We start from the raw sequence: 20,336 nt of genomic DNA on the forward strand, positions 1-20,336 counted from the left end.
TTGGTTGCCCCTAAGCATGCAGTCCCCTGCTGGCCCCTCCTGGATGTGTGCCAGCATAATTTTCTCGAACAGCTTGCCTAGGATTGAGGTAAGACTAACCGCCCTATAGTTTCCTGGGTCCTCCTTCCTGCCTTTTTTGAAGATGGGGACCACGTTGGCCCTCTTCCAGTCCTCCCACTTTCTTTAACCCACTTTCTTTAATCTGGCTAATTCATTTCGACTTGTCTTGTTCCATTATTTAAATTTCAACATTTTTAAATACATTTAGTTTTTTATTCAATGTGACTGCCTTTAGAAATACGTTTTGATTTTTTTTGGAAATAAACGCTGAAGTTGAAATAAGCTGCACCATATGGGCAAAAGCAAAGCTTTTTCATAATTTTTAAGATGGGAAAACTCCATTTAATCCAATTCAAAACAGTATTATTTTGACTAATTCTTTGGAACTACCAGTAAATCAAAAAGTCTATTCTTTCTCAATTATGATTAAACTATTCAGGCTGCTTTTCCATTCTTACCACCCTTTTCTCTTCACACATCAAAACATGCAATGCAACTGGAAACATCAAGATCTAGAATCATGGGAACTGCACTGGCAATTAATTATTTAGTGGGAAGAAAAGGTAAATAATGGTGTTAGACCAGGTCTACCACTGGATCTCAAATTCAAACATTTGTGTATAACTAATGTATTTATGCTCCAGTATTTTGCAATTCCTTGCATTCAATCCTTTCACATTAACAAAGAAGTTTATAATTAAGATCAAGCCAAAGATGTCTGTCACAAAATGACGTGTGCCACGTTATATAGTGCATCTTAGTTATATAATACATCTCTTAATTAATCAGGAAATCTTGAGCAGTCAAAAAATAAAGGCAGCCAGGAGCTAAACTAATGCACACTAAATTTGTTCTGAGGCAACATAATTCAGTAAATATTGAAATGCTAGCGAGATTAAATGAGAGATAACATTGCTGTATCTGCAAGCTTTCTTTGGTTCATCTCACTTGTCAGTGAGTTGTCTGGTTTTATACTAAGATTTCTTTTACACATTGAGTTAAATAAATAGGTCAACACTTTCTTGCATGTTCTGGGAAAGTTTTGTGCCCGTTTTATTTTCACCAATGTTCATGGAACAGCTAATCGATTTAGGAATCCAAAGTAAACTTGGCTTTGAAATGCATAGTACTTTCAGCAATGTTGGTTTGTATGGTGACTACTAATATCACCCTTCATTTAGCTTGTTTCAAATAGCTATTGCATGCTAACACTGCCACCTAATGCTCAAACACATTCTCAGCCTTTGCTGATAAATAATAAAGGCATCCTTGTGACTGAAGAGAAGCTATGGTCCAGTTTCAACTGTACATGAAACGGTATGTGAAGACAAGAGCCTACTCAAGTCCTTTTAACTTGAACCACTGTAGACACCCACTAGTTTGTCTCCCACTATTGCTGATACCCGTGAGCTTCTGAAGTAACGTGCACGATCATCAGGGATCCTGGTTTTCTGTTTAAAAATCCCAAATTCTCTCGATTAAAATGTCCCAATATTGATAGATGTTCTATCTTAATTGCAGAAAAATGTGGATGTTATGTGTGTGTGCGCCTGTGTACATATACACATATATAGATAGATAAATATAGACATCAGTTGATAGGTACCACCTATAATATATATATATATATATATATAGGCATCAGTTGAACCTTTTATTGATATATTTACAATTTTAAAGCAATTTGGAAGCGTCCCAGTGCCTCATTCATTATAATATGACAAGTTCTAAATACCTACAACTTTTGGGATGATTTTGGTCTTTTTTAATCACAGAAAAACAGAACACCCCTGCCCCCTTTGCTCACCAGGACACAGGTCCAGCAGTGGCTATCCCTTCCTGCTGCTTTGTGGTGCCGAGCAGCCTCCCTGATGTCCTATCCATGCTGTTACCACGCACTTTTTAGCCACAGCACCACCCCCCCCACCAGTGCCCCTCACTCCTGACCTGCAGCCCTCCATATTCTCCAGCTCTGCTAGAGTCCTTCTCTCCTGACCCACCATCCCCCCAGCCCTGCCAGAGCCCCTCACTCCCAACCCACTGCTCCTGACTCCCTACCCAAAGCCCTCTGGCCCTGCTGGTGCCCCTCACTCTCAACCTGCAACCCCCAACATGCCCCAGCCCTGCTCATGTCCCTCACTCCTGACCTGCTGCTTGCACTCCTGACCCATACAGACTTGTTGCTACTACTGCTGAGACCACCACACCAGTCACTCTGCCAGCAGTGCAATGAGTAATGGACTAGGGGTAGAGGGGCCATGCTGCCCTCACCTCCTCCCACCACCAGCCACAGCTCTACCCGGCCACCACGGATCAGCAGCCGCTGTTCCTCTCAAGCTGCCCATACTGCCCTCCACCCAAACTCCCTTTCAAGGAGGAGCCACAGCCTGATGGGAGGCAGCAGCACAGTGTGGTGGGTAGCGATTCTCCATCCCCGCCCACCCACACATGCTTTCTAGCCCCTTTCCATGTACCCCCAGTTGACCACCCCTGCTATAGACCATACTGATCCTACGAGGAAGAATGTGACATACTATAGAAGACAGACACAACTAGTGAGTGAAAAAAAAATATATTCCTAACTCTGACACTGGCCTTTTTAATTGTTGCATCAAATCACTTTGTATATTAGACCTAATGCTCCCATTGATCAAGAATCCTCAGAGAGGAGGAATTGCGTGCAAAATACATGATAATGTATATATGCAAAAAATGCAAAAGCAACTTCATACTTCAATTACATGCATCATTGTTGCGAGTTCACACAAACATACGTAACAAACAAGCACTCTGGGTGATTAGCACTCAATGTGTCTAAATGTGTAGAAGTGACACAATTGTTTAAACACAAGTGCTGTTATAACCCCAATCCCTGGAAACATTTTAGATACGTTAAAGTATAAATGTAAATTTACTAATTTATTTCAGTTTAATATTTTAAGGTCAAGAGAATTGCATTTAAAAGACTTGCAAATCCTAATTAAAAAATGTACTCTTTACTTATGTGGATAGAAGTTGGAAAAGAAATATTTTACATCTTGAAAAATCTAATCTGTATAAATAATGCACTGCTGATTTTCTTGCATGTTTTCTTTTACTGTTGAAGAAAAAGGAGGGAGAAGTGGGAAGAATGTTTTAAGACTGTATTAAATCCTCCTAATAAAAGAAAAATGAATGTTACCTCCTTTTAATTTTAAATCAAACCACGAGGAATTTTCTTTGATGGTATAGCTAACTGTTAGTTTATTAGAAGCACAGGAGTGATTTTTTTCCTAAACAAATATTTACAATTAATGCTACCAACCAAATGATCTGACAGTTATAATTGCAGTACTGAAATGCTATATATTTTAGTTATATATTCCAGCCATTTAAACATTACTCAAGGCCCTCTAATGATACTCCACTTTCAGGGAGAAAACAGTATTTTGCATAAAATAAAAAACAGTTAATATGAGAAATCTGAAGGTTTAATTTTGTTTACACATGAATTCCTATTTTGCACTGAGGGGGTGGAGAACTAGTCAAAATTAATATTCTTATTTTCTCTCTAGATCGAAAGAGACTCCATAGAGAACAATAAAGTCATCCCAGACTTACTTAAGTACGAAAGCAAAGATTTGCAAACTGGAACCCATTCCTATTTTGGCCTTTATGTGTATGGCCTTGCTCAGAACCTGTAACCTCTAGTTCTCTTACCGCCTCTGCATTCAGCATGAGGTTACTGCTGTCTTACTCAATGCATTTTCCATAACTTAGATTTCAGGAACGGTGTAATTTACTTAAGAAGTAAACACTTCGTTATTCGAGGGAGAGAGGAGCGTTACATATTCTGATGCAACATAATCCAGTGCCAATCCAAAGGCTGACAGATAGGAATTTCTCCCCCGTGAGAATATATTACTTTGAAAGACTTTTTTCCAATATAAAAATGAAGGAAATATTTAAACCATTTTTTCTGAACTGAAAATGAGAAAATGGAATATATAAAATTTGTTTCATCATTTCAAGAGAGTTAGGTTTTGGGTTTTTTGTTTTTAAAATTTTAGAAGTGTAAAGACAAGCCAAAGCAAACCCCCAAACTTTGTTTCGAGGATTCCTCCCCTTCCCCCCCCCCCACAAGATTGAATAAGCAGAAAGTTAACTTTGAAAATTAAAAGATTAAAAATGGGGAAAGGAAAAAAAGAGACATCCTGAGAATTTGGGGCTTAGTACATTATTTTCTGACCAAAAAATCAAATAATATAAATAAATTTGTAATAAATTTCATATATGAATATGTAATAAATTTCAAGTAAAGCTGGTTGTAAAATGTACAGATATACAATAGCAAGCGACAGGGATCTAAACCCATTAAAAGGGTTTTGGAAATTTGTTTCCCAAACCCCTACCTTCTCCTTGGGATTTGGTAACGGCTCTCATTGGATCTGCAGCCCAGAACTATTTCCTGAGGGTAGATACCCATGAACCCTCTTTCCAGAAAAGACAAGACACTGGAGGAAGAGAGTGGTGATCCCCCCATTACATGAATAAATCGAGCCGTCACCTGGAATGGACGACACCTGGATTCAGTTGCTTGTCTGCCTGCCTGATTCATCTTCCTGGGGAGTGCCCTAATCATCAGGCTAGTGTTGTATTAACACAATTATAGAGTTTCTGAGCTAATGTACAGGGTCTTTCTGTAAGACACTCATACCATATAAAGTTGTTTGTTTGGGATTTATTGAGTTTAGCTCTTAAAAAGCAAAGACTATTCTCTCATACCTTCTTTCCCCGCCAGACACGTAATGGGCATGTGGTAGGTATGGAACAATGGCTATATCAATGGTTCCCTTGGTCATGATTAAGTGCCCATTCTTCATGCAAGTTAATTGTCCTTTAAGGTCACAATTAGGGCCTTCATAGGGCACAAGTGTTTCTTAGACCATGCACGTATCCTCCAAGTGAACTCTGAGTACGACAAGTCCCCACTTGATATTCTTCATGTACCACTATCAGTCCAAATGAATGACATTTTGGTGGGATAATCACTGGAAATGAGTCCTTTGCGTTTGTTATTACCTACTAGGCTTTGGATTGCACAGAAAAGTAGTGTAGCCTTCTGCAAAATGAAAGGCCTGGAAGAGCACCAAAAATACTTGTTTTTAAGCTCTTGGCTTCTCTTTTAAAGGATGAAATAGTCTTTGACAGAAAGGTGTTTTCAAGTGGGGTTTCTGCCCGCCCCAGCCCAATTTTCAGAAGTTCTAAGCCCCCACGTCACTCCTTGCCACTTGGTAGAGTTACGAGCAATAGACTTTTTCTAAGCACATCAAAGTTCAAGTTGCACTGGAAGGCATTTGGCTGGCACAAATAAAACTTTCAAGAAGCCCCTTTGTACAAAGTAAATTCAGATAAACAAGAGATCTGCCTTCTCTTCCCCCACATCAAGATGAATACTCTACACAGCATGCAAGTCAAGGAAAGGGTATCAAGAAGCAACAGCTGATGGGGAAAGCAGAGGTTGGTTTGTAACATATCTTCCTGAATGATAGAAGAATATTTTCTTCAAAATGCTTTTCAAAAGTTTTACTGGGAACAGTACAAAGTTTGAGGGTGTTCTGTATATAGTTTATCTTTGATCCAAAATGACATCCAGACAATTATTTTGAAGTTTTAAACAAGAGACAAGAAAGCCAGATTTGCAAAACACCAAATCTATATTTACATCCACATGTAATAACATAGTCAACTGAAGTGAAATACATCATAAATTAAATGAGTAATGTGTGTCTACTGCTTGACAACTTAAGGTTTCAACAATTAAAACAAAATGGAATGAAATAAATACATATAAAAAAAAAAATCAACAACTTGTACCTCTATATATGCACTGTTATCTCCAAAGAAACATACAAAACCAGTAGTATCCCAATAGTTAATACTGATGGGCAAAAGTCTACTTTGAACTACAGGGCTGCAATTTCCATGATATGGAAAAGTCTTGATGGTATGTTGTTCTCCAATCTGTTCCCAAGAGGTCTGACAAAAAGGCCAGAAAACTTCAGGAAATAAAATTGTACCAGCAAGAAACAAGATTCTTTAAAAGTTTTGCGATTAGGTTTTACATTACTGCAGCCCTGTGCACGTCTTATCATATACCCCAGTAAGATGTATAGACGATAGTTACAGCATGCATTTTATAAGACTCATTGAAAGATCAGACAGAAAAAAATAGATTAACCATTTTCCAAGTGAGTTTATCTTCAAAAAAATAGGCTATAAAAGTGCAAAACTAGGGGGAAAAAATCTAGATTATGTACATATGGCTCAGCTTATGAACAGGAAAAAAGGTAAATAGTGTACAATTTCCTGATACACAGCACTTCATTACATTGCCAGTTTACAGAGACATTAAAATTAGGTCCCATTTAAATTACAGGAACTAAGACATACAACTAGAATGTCTCAAGTTGCATAATGGAAACACAAATTTCTGGGGTTGCTATTTTACATTTGCTATTTGAGGAAAAGAGCAAAATGAACAGTGCAAAATATTTTTTAAACTTTTTTTTTTTTTTTTACTAAAATATACAGAAGTCAGAACCGGGTACAGAAGGAGCAAGTCTTTAACTGGAAGCTTTATGAAAAGCAATAAAGAACATAATGTCAAAATATTCATTTCAGCTTTACTGGCTAGTAACTGGCCATCCTCCCTTTAAAAATGTAAATTGCATGTGCATTAGAGGAAAAAAAAAACAAAAATAAAAAAACGTGTTGCCTTCACAAAAAGGAGAATAATTCCCCCCATCAACAGACTACTCCTTAGTAAAATTTCAAACATCTCAGAGTTTGGGACTAAGATGTAAGCAACAGATACTAAGAACCTTTCAAACACAGTCAAACAGGCCATAGCATAAGCTATCGCCCTTTAAAAAAAAAAAAAGAAAAAGAAAAGAAAAGGTGGAGGTGACAGCAGCTGTAGATCCTACCTGAAAGACTGTATTATTTGTTATTTTCTAGTCTGGACAAAAGGTGCAAAGATTCCCGCTCCCCCTCCCCCCCACCCCTCCCTTCCACTCCCAAATGAAAGTGTATTGAGTTTGGTAAAAAAAAAACAAAAACAAAAACAAAGCAAGAAAAAAAAATCCAACATCGGAATTATTCAGTGTGACATTTCCTATTTTTCATGCGAGTCCTATGTACATTCGGCTAAAAGTCTGTCTGTTGTCGGAGATGTTCATCTAAGAGGCTCTCGACCAATATCAGCAAGCTTCATGCAAGGAGAGGATTCTGCCTGTATTCCAAGAACACTATGAAAGGGCCTGACAAAGTGACAGATACTGCTTCTCCCTTGCTATTACAGATAACATGTTGAAATTATCAATAAGGGAAGCAAATTTTGCTTCTAGATTAAGGTCCTAGCATAGGCAAGGAGCACAGCAGAAAGTCAGCACCTTAGTTAGGATGTTCGGAATTTGAGATCATATAATTCATTTGGAAGCTGTTTAAAAACTAACATAGTTTAACAGAACACACACAATATGAGACACTGCAACCTTTAGGGGAAAAAAAAGGAGCAGTATTTAAACCAACAGGATTTCAACTTGGGTATTTACAAACTTTACCTGAGGTGCAAGGATTATATATTTTTCAAAGAGGATCTCTTTTCAGCAGCTCAAGTATGTAAAAATATAAATTCCTACCTAATATTTGGTCAATTAATTCTAAAGAAAAATATTACTCAAGGTTAACATTGAAATATACATTCTCCACACTTCATAATCCAATTGTTCAGACTACAATTTTTATGGCTATTTGGTACAAATGTTAACAGAACCAATATTATAAAACTGTAGTGTTTTTATATACAGTACAATCACAGCTTAGTTCAGTAGCTTTCACCATTCATTTTTCTCAAGGGATGAACTGCAAATTATAACTCCACAGAATATGTATTTGAGTCCTCAGACCTAGAACAAACCAAAAATAGTTGTGGCATAAACTGTAATACAATTAAATATATTTAACACTTTTCCTCAGCTGCTTTATTTTAAATGTAAAATATAAGCTATTGTATATACACAAATTAATGTGATAGCATGCTAAGTACATGCTATTTATTTGGTAATTTAATTATGACCGGCTATTTAAGTCAGCTTTCAAAAACGGCCAAGCTACCAACAGGAAACAGCTAGACAACATGAAAAATACTGAAATGAGGCAAAATGCTCAGACAAGAAATAAAAGTTACAGTAAAATAATTTTATACACTGTTCATAAAGAACAGTGCTTTTTACGAGTGGGATTTCAGCACTCTCACTCTCTCGTCGAAAACCATATGTAAATACTGTGCACAGAATTAGATTTTGCAACATTCAAATAAGAATTTACTTCAAATTAGAGAGAATTCCTGAAAGGAAAAAAACGCATTAGAAACTAGAGAAAAATGGAGTTTTAAGTCAGGATTTTAAACACTCACATTCGAAGTTTACAGACTTTGCTAGAGTTTATTCCCACATCCCCATGAGAGAGAAAAATAAAGTACTAAATCAGCCCTATACCGCAGATTGAATGTTGAAGTAAAGTAAACTATGGAAACTGACTGAGGCTACATGAGAACCTCAAAATTCAGAGTTACAGTTTACTGACCTGACTAACCCTTGGCCTGGCTTGGTTAACCACATTTATTATTTGCTTATGTAACAAGCACATATGATATGGTACATGAAGGGTAAATGTCAGGGAGCTGACGATCAAGGAGCGTTTCCCGAGAAGTGCTATACATTTCGCTGCGCAATGGTCTTGTCAGAGAAATAAAGTTCCATTGCCTGAGAATTTCCAAGTCACTTAGTATTAACAAAAAAAAATAAAAGACAGTCCACTGAATAATCCTGTGTCTAGAGAGGACTCACTGACATGATTCTTTAAAGATTAAGACCAGTAAGTAAATCCTAGAACATCTCTTCCCATTTATAACTGTCATTCCTTTTTTTTTTTTTTTTTTAAACTTGCGTTCAAGGGAAAGATTTCTTTTCGAGACCAAACCATTTTAAGATTGTAACCTTTTCTTCTAACAAGAAAATATATAAGCAGCTAACACTTCCATCTAAACAAGGTCCTCCATGTTTGCTATCAGTTACGTAGCATACAAGCCACTTGAGCTTTTCGGAATAATTCTAACGCTCAAAAGAAAGCTAGATCGTCTCAACTTCTCACTGATGTAACTCAAACACTTGCACAACCTCATTGTTGCATGTACCAACAGATTTGATGCTAGATTTGAAAAGCAGCAACAGTTAAAGTAAAATCTAGTTACTCAAAAGGATTTCTTACCTTCTCACAAAGCAAACAATCAAGTTTTCTTGTCATTTGGTCGGAAGTGTGCATTGCCAATAAGACTCTCATAATTTCGTTTCTGTAGCATGCTGTTTGATAGGTGCTGGTACGCTACTGGCCTTCTTCCTGAAAAAGTAAAAGTTACGAAACATTAACAAGGTTCGCTGGAAATAAGCCTAATCATACATTTGATTCCAGGCTCTTTACTTGTCTAGTGATCCCAAAGTGTTGCACATAAACCATCTACGCTGCTTATTCACCGCTGCTGAAACTCATGCAGTTGACAAAGCAATCCACCCCTGTACAGGACAACAGGACTTTAGACACTAAAGAATAAGCCTGAACATTTTTAGCATTCATGGCAAAAACAAGTAGAATAAAGACTCTACTGGCCTTTTGTTTTCCTCAGACAGACCCAGAGGTTTTTTTGGCACAAGATTCTCACATCAGTTAAAAAGAAAAACAACAAAAACCCAAAATAAACCTGTAAGGAAACAGCTGCTATCCACGTTGCCATAAACGCAGCACTCTTTCACTGGGCCTATACAGAATTTTTGACCTCAAAACATTAAAGGCAATCCTTCCATTTGCAATACTATTTGAGCAACAGCATGCAGAGTCTTCCAACACCTCTGCAAGCTTATACACGATCTTCAAACAGAAATTTGATAATACAGCAAAGATAAAGGTGGTTTGTCAAATCAGGGTTTCATATCCTTACAGTAGTAAATAACGGGATACTTTCTGCTATTTATCTACTAAGCCTTAACTTATGCTGTTGATGGACAATTTTTGTTTGGCAATTTCCTAGGCAGCAAGCAAAGCAGTGTTGTGTGTGTTTAGTTATAGGAAAGAGTCACTAAGACAAGGACAAATCCGAAAAGACTAGGAAGATCAACAAACACTACTACATGAATGGAAAGCTCAACTGCCATCTCACAAAAATCTTAGAAGGGGATGTGTGGGGACAGGGGGTGGAGGAGGGAAATGGAGACGGGGAAGTAAGGTTTAATTAAATTATAATGGCAAAATTAAATTAATACTTCAACAGAATCTACAAGATCACTGGAGTGTGTCATGAGCAATTGTCTTTAATTTGCAGTCTCTGCCAGATCAATCAGTCAACAGGTTAGCCTTGATAGTGTTGCCACCGCAAAAAGGAGAACTAATTTGAAAATAACACAAACTGAGTGGTTTCAGAATGTTTCTGTCTCTTCAGGGCAACACAAACTGGCACAGCTTATGAGCAATAATGGAAGGCATCAGGGTTTAATCAAGTTTGCCAAGTGGAACATATTCTCATGACAACCTGATCCAGCATTTAACATGCAACATAACATGTTCATAAGACCTAAATAATGTTGCCACAAGGCAACACAGGCCATAAAAGGAATTTTAACATCATGTTTTAAAGTACACAAGGAACATCATCAGGAAGAAATAAAAAAAGACATGCAGAGAGCCGTTTATGTTACTTTCTAAAATATATTCCTTAAAAGCTGCAACTCCTAGAGCAAATCATAAGCAGATTTATATATTTATTTTCAGCAAAGGAGAGAAAAAATGTTTAGAGCCTTTCACCTTCTTTCAGCCTCATTAAGATGCATCAAAGCACAATATGGCTGTCTCCTCTCTCTTGGGCACAATTTACACATGTTCAGGAGAGGAGGGTGGCACTAATTAGAGGAGCTTTCAGAGCCACCCTAATTAAAGCACTGCAGCATCTCGTGTATCAGGTGTCCCTGTGCCTCAAAATGCTGGCAAGGGCACTCAAACTATACCTCATTCAATGAGCTTTAGTTCAAGCGCCCCTGCTGCCATTCTGAAGCACAGGGACGCTGCTACACAAGATGTGGGAGGCTGCTGGAGCTCAGTAATTGCCATGTTTCAGCTGTCTCTTAAATCACTGTAATTACAGTGCATCAGAGCAGCCTCTGTGCTCACATACAGGAACCCCTTAACTCCTCCCCTGCACCAAGCTCAAAATTGACAAATCCATTTAGATTTTCTTGCTGGAATGGCATTCATGAATAGCAACTGGAACTTTGAGGAGACAAGAACAAAGAAGAAAGTTTTCAAAAGCATATCTTTGTTATTTATAATGTCATGTCAGTTGCACTGGCCTACAAAGTCTACATTTGGTTTTCACCAAAGTACTTATAACTAAAATATCTATTTAGGGAAGGGAGAAACAGTGCCTTGAAAACACAGGAACTACAGAGTAATGGTCTTTAAAAATATTCTCAGCTGCAAGCTGCAGATTTTAAAAAGAGCCCACAGGTGCCCAATGACTACAACTGCATGTGAATCTCAAGTCCAACCCTGGTGACCCATGCTAATATATAGACAATACTCCCTATATAACTAGGAAGAGACTATTTTCTACCCTTCACGCAACTAAATGCAAAATATACCCCCCAACTTCTCATATTCCTGTAAAACCACAGTCAAGACTTTGGTTTTAGATACCCTGTTAATCTGGAAGGGTAGGGACGAGACAGAAAAAGATGATGACATAGTATATACACAAGCAACCATTAAACTTCTTCATCATCTAAATCTAGTATTTTCATCCACACACTTACTATTATTTCAATACTAGCTAGAAATAACAATGTTTTAAGAGTACTTGAGCACATATATCTATTTGCCATTGGTCTAAACATATATTAAAGTGGTTTAGTGGATTATGGAACATAGTGAATATTTCTGTGAAAATTATTCAGATGTCTAAAATGTTTTTTTAAAGGGTCCCAAGTAAAAGTAATTGACCCATCTTCTCAGCGTTATCTCCATCTTTGGGATTTAACTCTGAGAAAACAAAGAGAAAGTGACCAAATACTACACTTCAGCTCCTTAATGTCTCTAAGAAAGCACACAAGCATACAAAAACAAAAAAAATGGAAAAAAAAAATCACAATTAATATACCGACTAAAAAAGTATGTTCTGCATCAGTTTTATGAGACTCAGTTTATGTTGTGTGGTTCCCCTGCTCACTTCGTTGCATGTCCTGCCATTCAACATTTTTTTGCAAATGGTATCCATGGTTAGCATTTAGCATTATCACTGTTATGAAAAACTATGGAAATACATGTTAATTTAGCTCACTACCCTATATGCTCTAAGTATTAACAATAATGCACTTAACTAAAAAACCCCCCAAAAAACACAGATTTGCAATAGCCCTTAGTAACAGAGGCCCACATCCATATAAAGGTACCTAAACACTAATTCTCATTGAAAATCAATGGGTGTTGGGCACTATATGCCTTTAAAAGGCTGGGTCTTTCTTAATTTATGCAGTCCTAACAAATTTGCTGCAGTAATTAGCAGGGTTCTAAAGGCAACTTACTTTCTAAGCAAGTTTTGCTTAACATTTAATACTTCCTGTGACTCTAAGTTAGTAATAAACAAATGAGGAGGAGGAAAAGAAGAGATGAGAAACTCCAGTTTGCATCACTAATATTTGCTGGTGCGATGCACGTCATATTATTAGAATCGTTTAGCTTAAAAGTAGGAAAAAAAACTTATATTTTTAGTGCCACATTACTATTTGAGATAAATGAAAATACAGTACCTTCTACTGAAGAGCTAGTTGCTTGGCCATTGCTAGGTCCACAAAAACTGTAAAGTGATGCAGGACTATATGGCTCATAGGGTTTTAGAACAGTCAGTACATTAGGAGACTCAACTTCATCTGAGTTCAGAAGCCCTTGTTTGGTTGGCAAAACAGGGGATGCAGGTTTGGTGTGAGAGCATTCCTGAGGTAACATATTTGCATATCTGTTTGCAACACGAAATCGGTTCATTCCGTATCTTCTGTAATTGGCCATTGCAGAGTCATTGTGTTCAATACCCAACAGATTAGGTTTTGCTCTTTTAGAAGATGGCTCTCCATATTCTAAGTTTATGTTACCTGCTGATCTATTACAGAGATAATCCCTTCCTCGATGACTGGGCCAGGCAGATTCGCTAAGGGGACAGTCAAGCGAGCCATTGACACTGCTGCTTACAGGTTGAGAGGCTGAGATACTTGGAGCTTTTACTCTCAGTTCAGGCCTTTTCATCCTGTCCACTGCAGAAGAGATACTAGGATTTGAGTGCATTTCCTGCTGTGGCGGTCTAAAGCTACTCGCCTGAGCTCCAATATTATTCTGTGGTTTATAAGCCTTCAAGTTACTTGGAGCAGTACTGCTGGAGTCAGTCGATGGAAACACAGGGACTTTGCTCTGTAGACAGGGACACTGTTTAGCCTTTCCTGTTTGCAACAATTTTGGCTGAGTAGATAGGGAAGCCTTCCTTTTACTAGAATTAAATGACAGGGGAAGCACATCTTTACCAAGAAGGGCTGGAGGGCACCCAGTACGTCTGGCTCTGGCCACAGCCTTATTTCTGTAACCATTTTTGTTAACAGCATCAGGATTGTACTTGTGCATCAGCCTCTGGTGCATCATTAAGACCTCTGGATAAAAAGTTCGGTAAGTACAAAATGGACAGGTGCTGGTTGCTAACAAGCCTCTAGTTGAGATCACTGAACATTCTTGTGAAGTCCCAAGAGATAAATTTAATGGCTTTTCTTGAGAGTCCACTGTATGTTTATATTTGCAGTTTTCTGTGTTTCCTTGTATTTCATCCGTGTTATTTCCATTCTTTAAAGCACAAACGTACTGGACATCATCTTCTGATGCCTCAGGAGTCTCTTTCCCTCTTTTATAAAGATTATTTGTCTGGGACTCCACTGCTTTGTTCTCTGCTTTTATCTTTTCCAGAGAAGGACTGGACGCATTCTCATTCATTTGATTTGAGCTATTACAATTTGCACCTTTGTTTGATTCCTGAGTATCATTTTTCATGGTCAAACGGACTGTACTGCCCAGTACACTCTGAAAGGAAGCAATCCCTTTGTGTTGCTTTACAGATGGGCAGCCTTCAGCATCTTTGGCACCATCGATATACCTTTTCAAATTTTTGGTTTCTTGAGCACCATCAGCAGCCAGCAAAAGATCTGTCTCCTGACTTTGTAATGAAACTTTGCTATCATTTTTCACATCTGTTGCAATATCAGCCTGCTTGTCCTTGTGATGCCTCTCTAAATGATACCTTAATGAAGTTTTCTGGGCTGCTGCATACTCACAAAATTCACATTTGTATGGTTTCTCACCTGAAACATAGGTTGTGTCAGAATAAGTGTGATGCACAGCAATTCAAAAACATCATCATGATTTTTCTGGTGGTTTGCTTATAAAGAAGTCCCAGAAGTAAAGAGATAAGCAGGCTTTTATTTTTTCCCTTTCCAAAACACACACTATTTATGCAGGCCACAAATCCGTGTCCCTCCCCCAAAGCAACTGCAGCTAACAAAAAAATAACTAGTGTGTGATTTATCCTGGCTGGGACTAAATTTTTTTCCAAACATGTTCATGCATTGTAAAGATGGCAGTTTGCAAATAAGACTGGGGAACATCTCCAAACCAGCAACCTGTGATTCTAGACTATGCCAACGACATATATTGTTCAAAAGCTGTGAATGGCTTTAAAAATCATGCTAATACTAGAACCAGTTGAGAATAAAGAAGAACAACTGAAGTCCATTAAAAGCATTCTCTGACAGGAAGGCAGACCAACATGGCTACAACCTATATCCCTAAGGACATGGGCAGACAAAGTTCTTTGGGTAAATCCAATAGAATTTTTCCAACTATTTGAGTTGGTTTAATGAAAAAATATCAGTTTTACCCAAAGAATCTTGATTAGAAGAGATTTTTAAAAGGGAACAAGTATGGAGAAGATACAGAAAGTAAATAAGTCTATTAAAATAGCAGTTTCTTCCATGCAGTTAGCAAATGTACTTTTTACCACCGTATCTGGAAGTCACCCATTCTTGGTTGTTAATACAGCATTAAAACCAGACAGAGCAACAAGCAGGATATAATTCTGAATCAGTGTCCTAGAAGTATCACACCCAGCTTACTAAAAGCAGTATTAAGGGTGTGACATTTCTGCTTTTTGCATTTCCATCATAGGACTAGAGATATTTTATATCTTAAAATTAGCATTCTATCAGCAACGAAGATATTTATTCTTACTCAGAAGCAAATTATTTCCCCTGGTTTCAGTTAAGAAGATACCGTCCCCCCCCAAGAGTAATCTCTTTTACCTGTATGAGTTCGGAGATGAATATTGAGGTAATAATTTGAGCGGAAATATTTTCCACAATAGCTGCATTCTCTGGAGGCTCCAAGGTTTTTAACTTTTGTTCTTTCCAAGACATCTTCATTCTTATCTGTAGGGGTGGAGGAAAAACTATATTATGAGACGAAAAATAAAAGTTTGGAGTTTGGGGATTTTATCCCCCAGCAATAAAAGTTTCTCAGTTAAAATCATTTTTTTTAAATGTCCTTAGCTGCCATCAACTCACTGGAGAGGCCTTCAAGCATCTTGGTTGTGCAGTACTCTACAGGCCAGCTCTTGGACTATTGAGAGTTTCTAATTGCATGCAAAATACTTTGTAGTTTGAAACTATGGTTAAACCAGGGGGATGAGACATTAGATGTCAAACCAGGCCTTTAAAATTGAAAGAACAAATACAATTCATTACTTTTAATCACCTGGGCAAATCTCCAATTTGCTATCCCTCAAAATATCCAACACGGGCACATAAAGGTGTTATTTGATACAGAAATTTAAAACAGAAAGATACAAAACCACAGACTTAAAATGCAAGAAGAATTTAATTTGCACTGGCCAATGGAATTTGGTGCCTGAAGGGGAACAGTTTCAACAAGTTAGAGCAAAGCCTTGATAGTTTTCCAGCAGAATTATTAATACTGAAATGGATATCTGGCAAACCTGAGGGGGTGGGGGCGGGGTGTGCTTCAGAGAATAATCAACATGTTTTCAAGGAACAAAATTCACAGTTGGGGCGGGGAGAGGACAGGGGATGGACACACTTGGCTGATGTTAAACTAATCCCAATAGTCACCACTAGAGGGTAGCAAGTCCAGCATAATATCAAACAAGAAAGGTGGAAAAAAGGGAGTTTTAAACATGAACACTGTGGTCAACTGAATATTACTTTTTTTGGCAGGTTATATGAAGAACACTAAAAGCAAAATTACGTAAGTGCAACCACTCAGGTCAGAAGTGACTAAAAAGTAATAGGGGGATCAGAGAAGGAATGCTTTCAGAAATGAATGGTTTTACTTGCATAGCCAGCTGCTCTCTCAACACAAAAAAGATTGTTTTGAATGGTTCTCAAAAAAATGTAGATGGCTGAGCTGGAAAGCTGTTTGTTTGTTTGTTAGCTTTTAAGATTTGACACACCCCGTGGAGAGTCCTGCAATAGCAGTTTTCAGCTTGCCTCTATGGATATGCCACCCTCTGCATGACTCAGCACTTCCTGATAAAAACTGTTTTAATGCAGGAAGATAGCAGCTACTGAGAAGTACATTTAACATTAGGTAAATAATCTTTTTAATATCATCAGACTCTCAGCTGCCAAACAAAAGGGCTACATAGAACTAGAAATGGAAAAACACAAGCGTGTGCGCCAGGACATTCTGTACACTGTGACTTTTCTTGAGGTTATGCAAATATCCTGTCCTTAAATGCACACACATAAAGTATGTCACAAATTAAACGTACAAGGCTAGTTCAAAATATCATCTCTGGTGTCCTGCCTTACCTTAGTTCCCCAATAAGTGTGAGTTGTAGAAAGTTTATAAGCTTTTTTTAATATTCTGCATGTTCCTACCCAACAGCAATTAAGTTCTTAATTCAGACTGATGCCATTTATGAAGCAAGGAAACGTTACTCTTTTCTCCCAAAAAGAATACACCTTTCAACAAAACCTCTCACACACACATTCAGGGTACATGCCAGCTGCCCATAACATTTTCCCTTAGCTTCAGCAATCTTAATGTTCAAGTTTTCAGAATTTGTATCATACAAGATGTGATACATGCAATAACACAAACCGAAAATGTCTTGAAATTATTAGAACTGAGAAGTGAAGAATTATCTGTATAGATACTGGAAGCACTTCTTTTCCTCTGCCTGGTTCCACAATAACGGCAAGAGACTAAACAAAAGCTAACCAAAACCCTGTAGACTTGCAATTTATAATGTTTCCGGTTTTTTTATTTTATTTTATTTTTTTTTTATCTGCCCCCACCAATACAGACAGGCTCTGTATTGGACAATAGCAGCCATGCAATATCTCAGGAACAGTACACCCAGTTAAATTAAGGTTTCTTGGAAATAAAAGCTAAGGAACCTAAGGTGACAGATTACGAAATTTTAGCTCCCAGTATGTATTTTGCCACTGTAAGCTTCTACGTCACTGCTTGCTTTAAAGCTCAGTGTTAAATAAAGCCCTGAGCCTCTTTTTTCCTAGTGACAATGTGAAGGGGAAGAAAGTTTACTGCTTTTCCTTGCTTTGTAAAAGTGTCAAACGCAAGAACACTGTACAAATAATTGTGCTATTTGACTGTAAAGTGGTAAGCAGTCAACTACACTGCTCACCTAAATGAAGAACCTCTGTAAGTCCATCTTCAGAGCCATCTTCAGAGCCTCCCTCTGTTCGCTCTACTGCTCCATTTTCATCCAAGGTTACAATCACGTCTGTACAGCATGTTCTAGAGGTGGCTGAAGTTTCTCCATCACTCCTCCTGTCTTTTTTATGTACTCTCGAATGCAGGACAAGTTGATGGTAGGTTCTAAAGGCTTTGCCGCACACTGAGCAGTGCGTTGGTTTATCTTTGTTTTGTGACAATTTAGACTCCACCTCCATAGAAGGCACTTCTCCACTGGGATGTTTCACTTTGTCTTGAGACACGATACCAGTTCCTGTATAACTGCTTTTATTTACCTTTGACTTCCCTGTAGTTTCTGTCTGGCTAACCTGGTTATTTTTATTTGCATTCCAAATTTCACCAGGTTCTTCTTTATCAGAAGATGAATCATCATTGTCAGTACTTCCTTCTTGCCCTGGTTCTTTAATCTGTCCATGGCCAACTGCAACTTTCCCTTTGGTGGCTAGCTGCCATGCTTGATATGTGTTGAATGGATCTAGCTCAGCTATCCATTTCACAGGTTTTTGCAATTTGCTGTTTTCTGAAGTCAAATTCGGCCTTAAGTCCAAAAACTGCAGAAACTGATCTCGTGAATACATTCCATCTTTATTGGCTCCATCAAGGACTTGTGGAGTATCACCATTGGACACAGATTCTTTGGTGTGCACTTTACTGTGCTCAATTAGAGTCTCTTTGTTGAGAAATAAGAAACCACAAACCATGCAGATTTTGTAAGGTGATATTACATTTTCAGTTGCATGCTCCTGCACCACCTCATTTATTGTTACTGGGCACTCAGAACCTTGCTGAAGCTTGTTTCTCGAACCAGGTTTACCAGTATGTGTTCTCATGTGATTTTTGAGAAACCAAGGCTCTTTAAATCTTCTGCCACATACATTACACCAATATGTGAAAGAGTCCTTATGTTTTTTCATATGGGTCTCAACATCAAAAGCCTCATCAAATGTTTGTCCACAAACTTCACAGCTAAATTCTTCATTATCCTTCTCACTGTTTGATGGAGGACAGTCTGCTCTCACTTGACATTTATCAAGATGGCTAAGATATTTTGCTTCCACACGCAGAACTGCTGGTTCACAAAGTGTAGGCCTATGCTGAGTTAAGACATGTTTACTAAGTTCTTCAGAGTGTTTAAAAGTCTGATCACAAAACATGCAATCCAAAGGCATGCATCCTTCAGCTTGCATTAGGAACTTTTCTTGCAAGCCTTTGTAAGAAATGGTGTTGGTTCCTTTTATTGGCATTGAAGCATCGTTACTCTCCATCTGGGCACCAACAGTACTGGCTATACCATCCGGTCCCTCCATATATGCCAAAAGGGGCTGTGTTGGCATGTTTCTTGCGGTAGGTTCCCACTTACGCGTTTTAAAGTGAACTTCGTTCTTTTCAGGTTGTTCTCTAGTCAAAATAAGGGCACTTATGAGGTTATCAACCCGTATACACACAAATATGATGAACCTGGAGACTACTGCAGGAAGGTTTTCTTGCCACAGACAAAACAGGTTTTGTTTTAGCTGTATTCACACACCATAGAAGATGCATTCACTGGTTCTTTTGGTGATGGAATAAGATTTCTTCAATTACTTCTTCTGATGTTTTGCATTAAAAAGTGATCAGTTGCACTTATTTTTTCATATGCATGCTTCAAATAATTCTATAAAACTAGGCAGAGTCAAGAAGAGGCTCAACACCACAGTAGAGGTCAGTACCTACAGAAACAAAATGGCTACCATTAGATAAGGAAGGGAAACAAACTGGAAAAATATATTTGATTGCATCTTTCTTACCCTACCTGAAATAAGCATAATTTTGAGCACCTATTTAAAAGTCTAATAACCCATATTTTTCTTCCTACTTTTATATAAAGGTAGTTACATATAAGCAGTGTTTTAGCCTGCTATACAAAATAAAGGGTAAAATTTAAGTTTACACAAATCTACTAAATGAATCCAAATCCAAAATCAGTTTAAGTGATGTAATGTGCTCAGGGTGTTGCACGCTGAGGCTTTGAAAACAGACTTTCAGGAAAAACATGGGCATGGGCAGAGGATCAGGAAATGGGCAGGCAGAACAGTGGCAGATGGAGCAGAAAGCACAGGTGCTCTGGGAAGGGGAAAAGGAACAGAGTTGAACTTATGGGGGGCACATGGCTTACTTTGGGGCAAGTCTGCCAAGAAGCTGCCCTAGCCCCCGTTTTATGCTGTATGAAAAATGAACCCCAATTCTCCCAAGCTTAGAGGACTTGAAACTATTTTCACATTACTGGCAGATAGGAAAATATCAGGGCAAATCCTTTTCATTAAAGGAGTCTCACTCATGCCATTATTCCAAACTTCTGACACACTTTAGAGCTGACATGTTTTAAG

General features: G+C 38.0%; 1 protein-coding gene across 1 annotated transcript; it reads right to left on the bottom strand.

Moving 5' to 3' along the window:
* Nucleotides 1–5,737: 5,737 nt before the first annotated feature.
* ZNF217 (zinc finger protein 217) lies at nt 5,738–19,675 on the bottom strand. The gene is made up of 5 exons (XM_019548148.1): nt 17,900–19,675; nt 15,534–15,659; nt 12,954–14,537; nt 9,373–9,501; nt 5,738–8,009 (listed from the first exon to the last, which is right to left on the bottom strand). The coding sequence occupies exons 1-4, from the start codon at nt 19,302–19,304 to the stop codon at nt 9,392–9,394; spliced, it is 3,225 nt and encodes a 1,074-aa protein (XP_019403693.1). The 5' UTR covers nt 19,305–19,675; the 3' UTR covers nt 5,738–8,009; nt 9,373–9,391.
* Nucleotides 19,676–20,336: the final 661 nt, after the last annotated feature.

Source organism: Crocodylus porosus, unplaced genomic scaffold (assembly GCF_001723895.1).
Source record: "Crocodylus porosus isolate Cpor-Errol unplaced genomic scaffold, CroPor_comp1, whole genome shotgun sequence".
NCBI classification, from domain to species: Eukaryota; Metazoa; Chordata; order Crocodylia; family Crocodylidae; genus Crocodylus; species Crocodylus porosus.

Coding starts and splice junctions, on each gene's coding strand:
- ZNF217 (XM_019548148.1), bottom strand. CDS start 19,304: ATGCCAACACAGCCCCTTTTGGCATATATGGAGGGACCGGATGGTATA. Junction 14,538..15,533: donor TCATCTCCGAACTCATACAG/GTAAAAGAGATT, acceptor CCTATGTTTCAG/GTGAGAAACCATACAAATGT. Junction 9,502..12,953: donor AACTAGCTCTTCAGTAGAAG/GTACTGTATTTT, acceptor TTACTTTTTCAG/GAAGAAGGCCAGTAGCGTAC.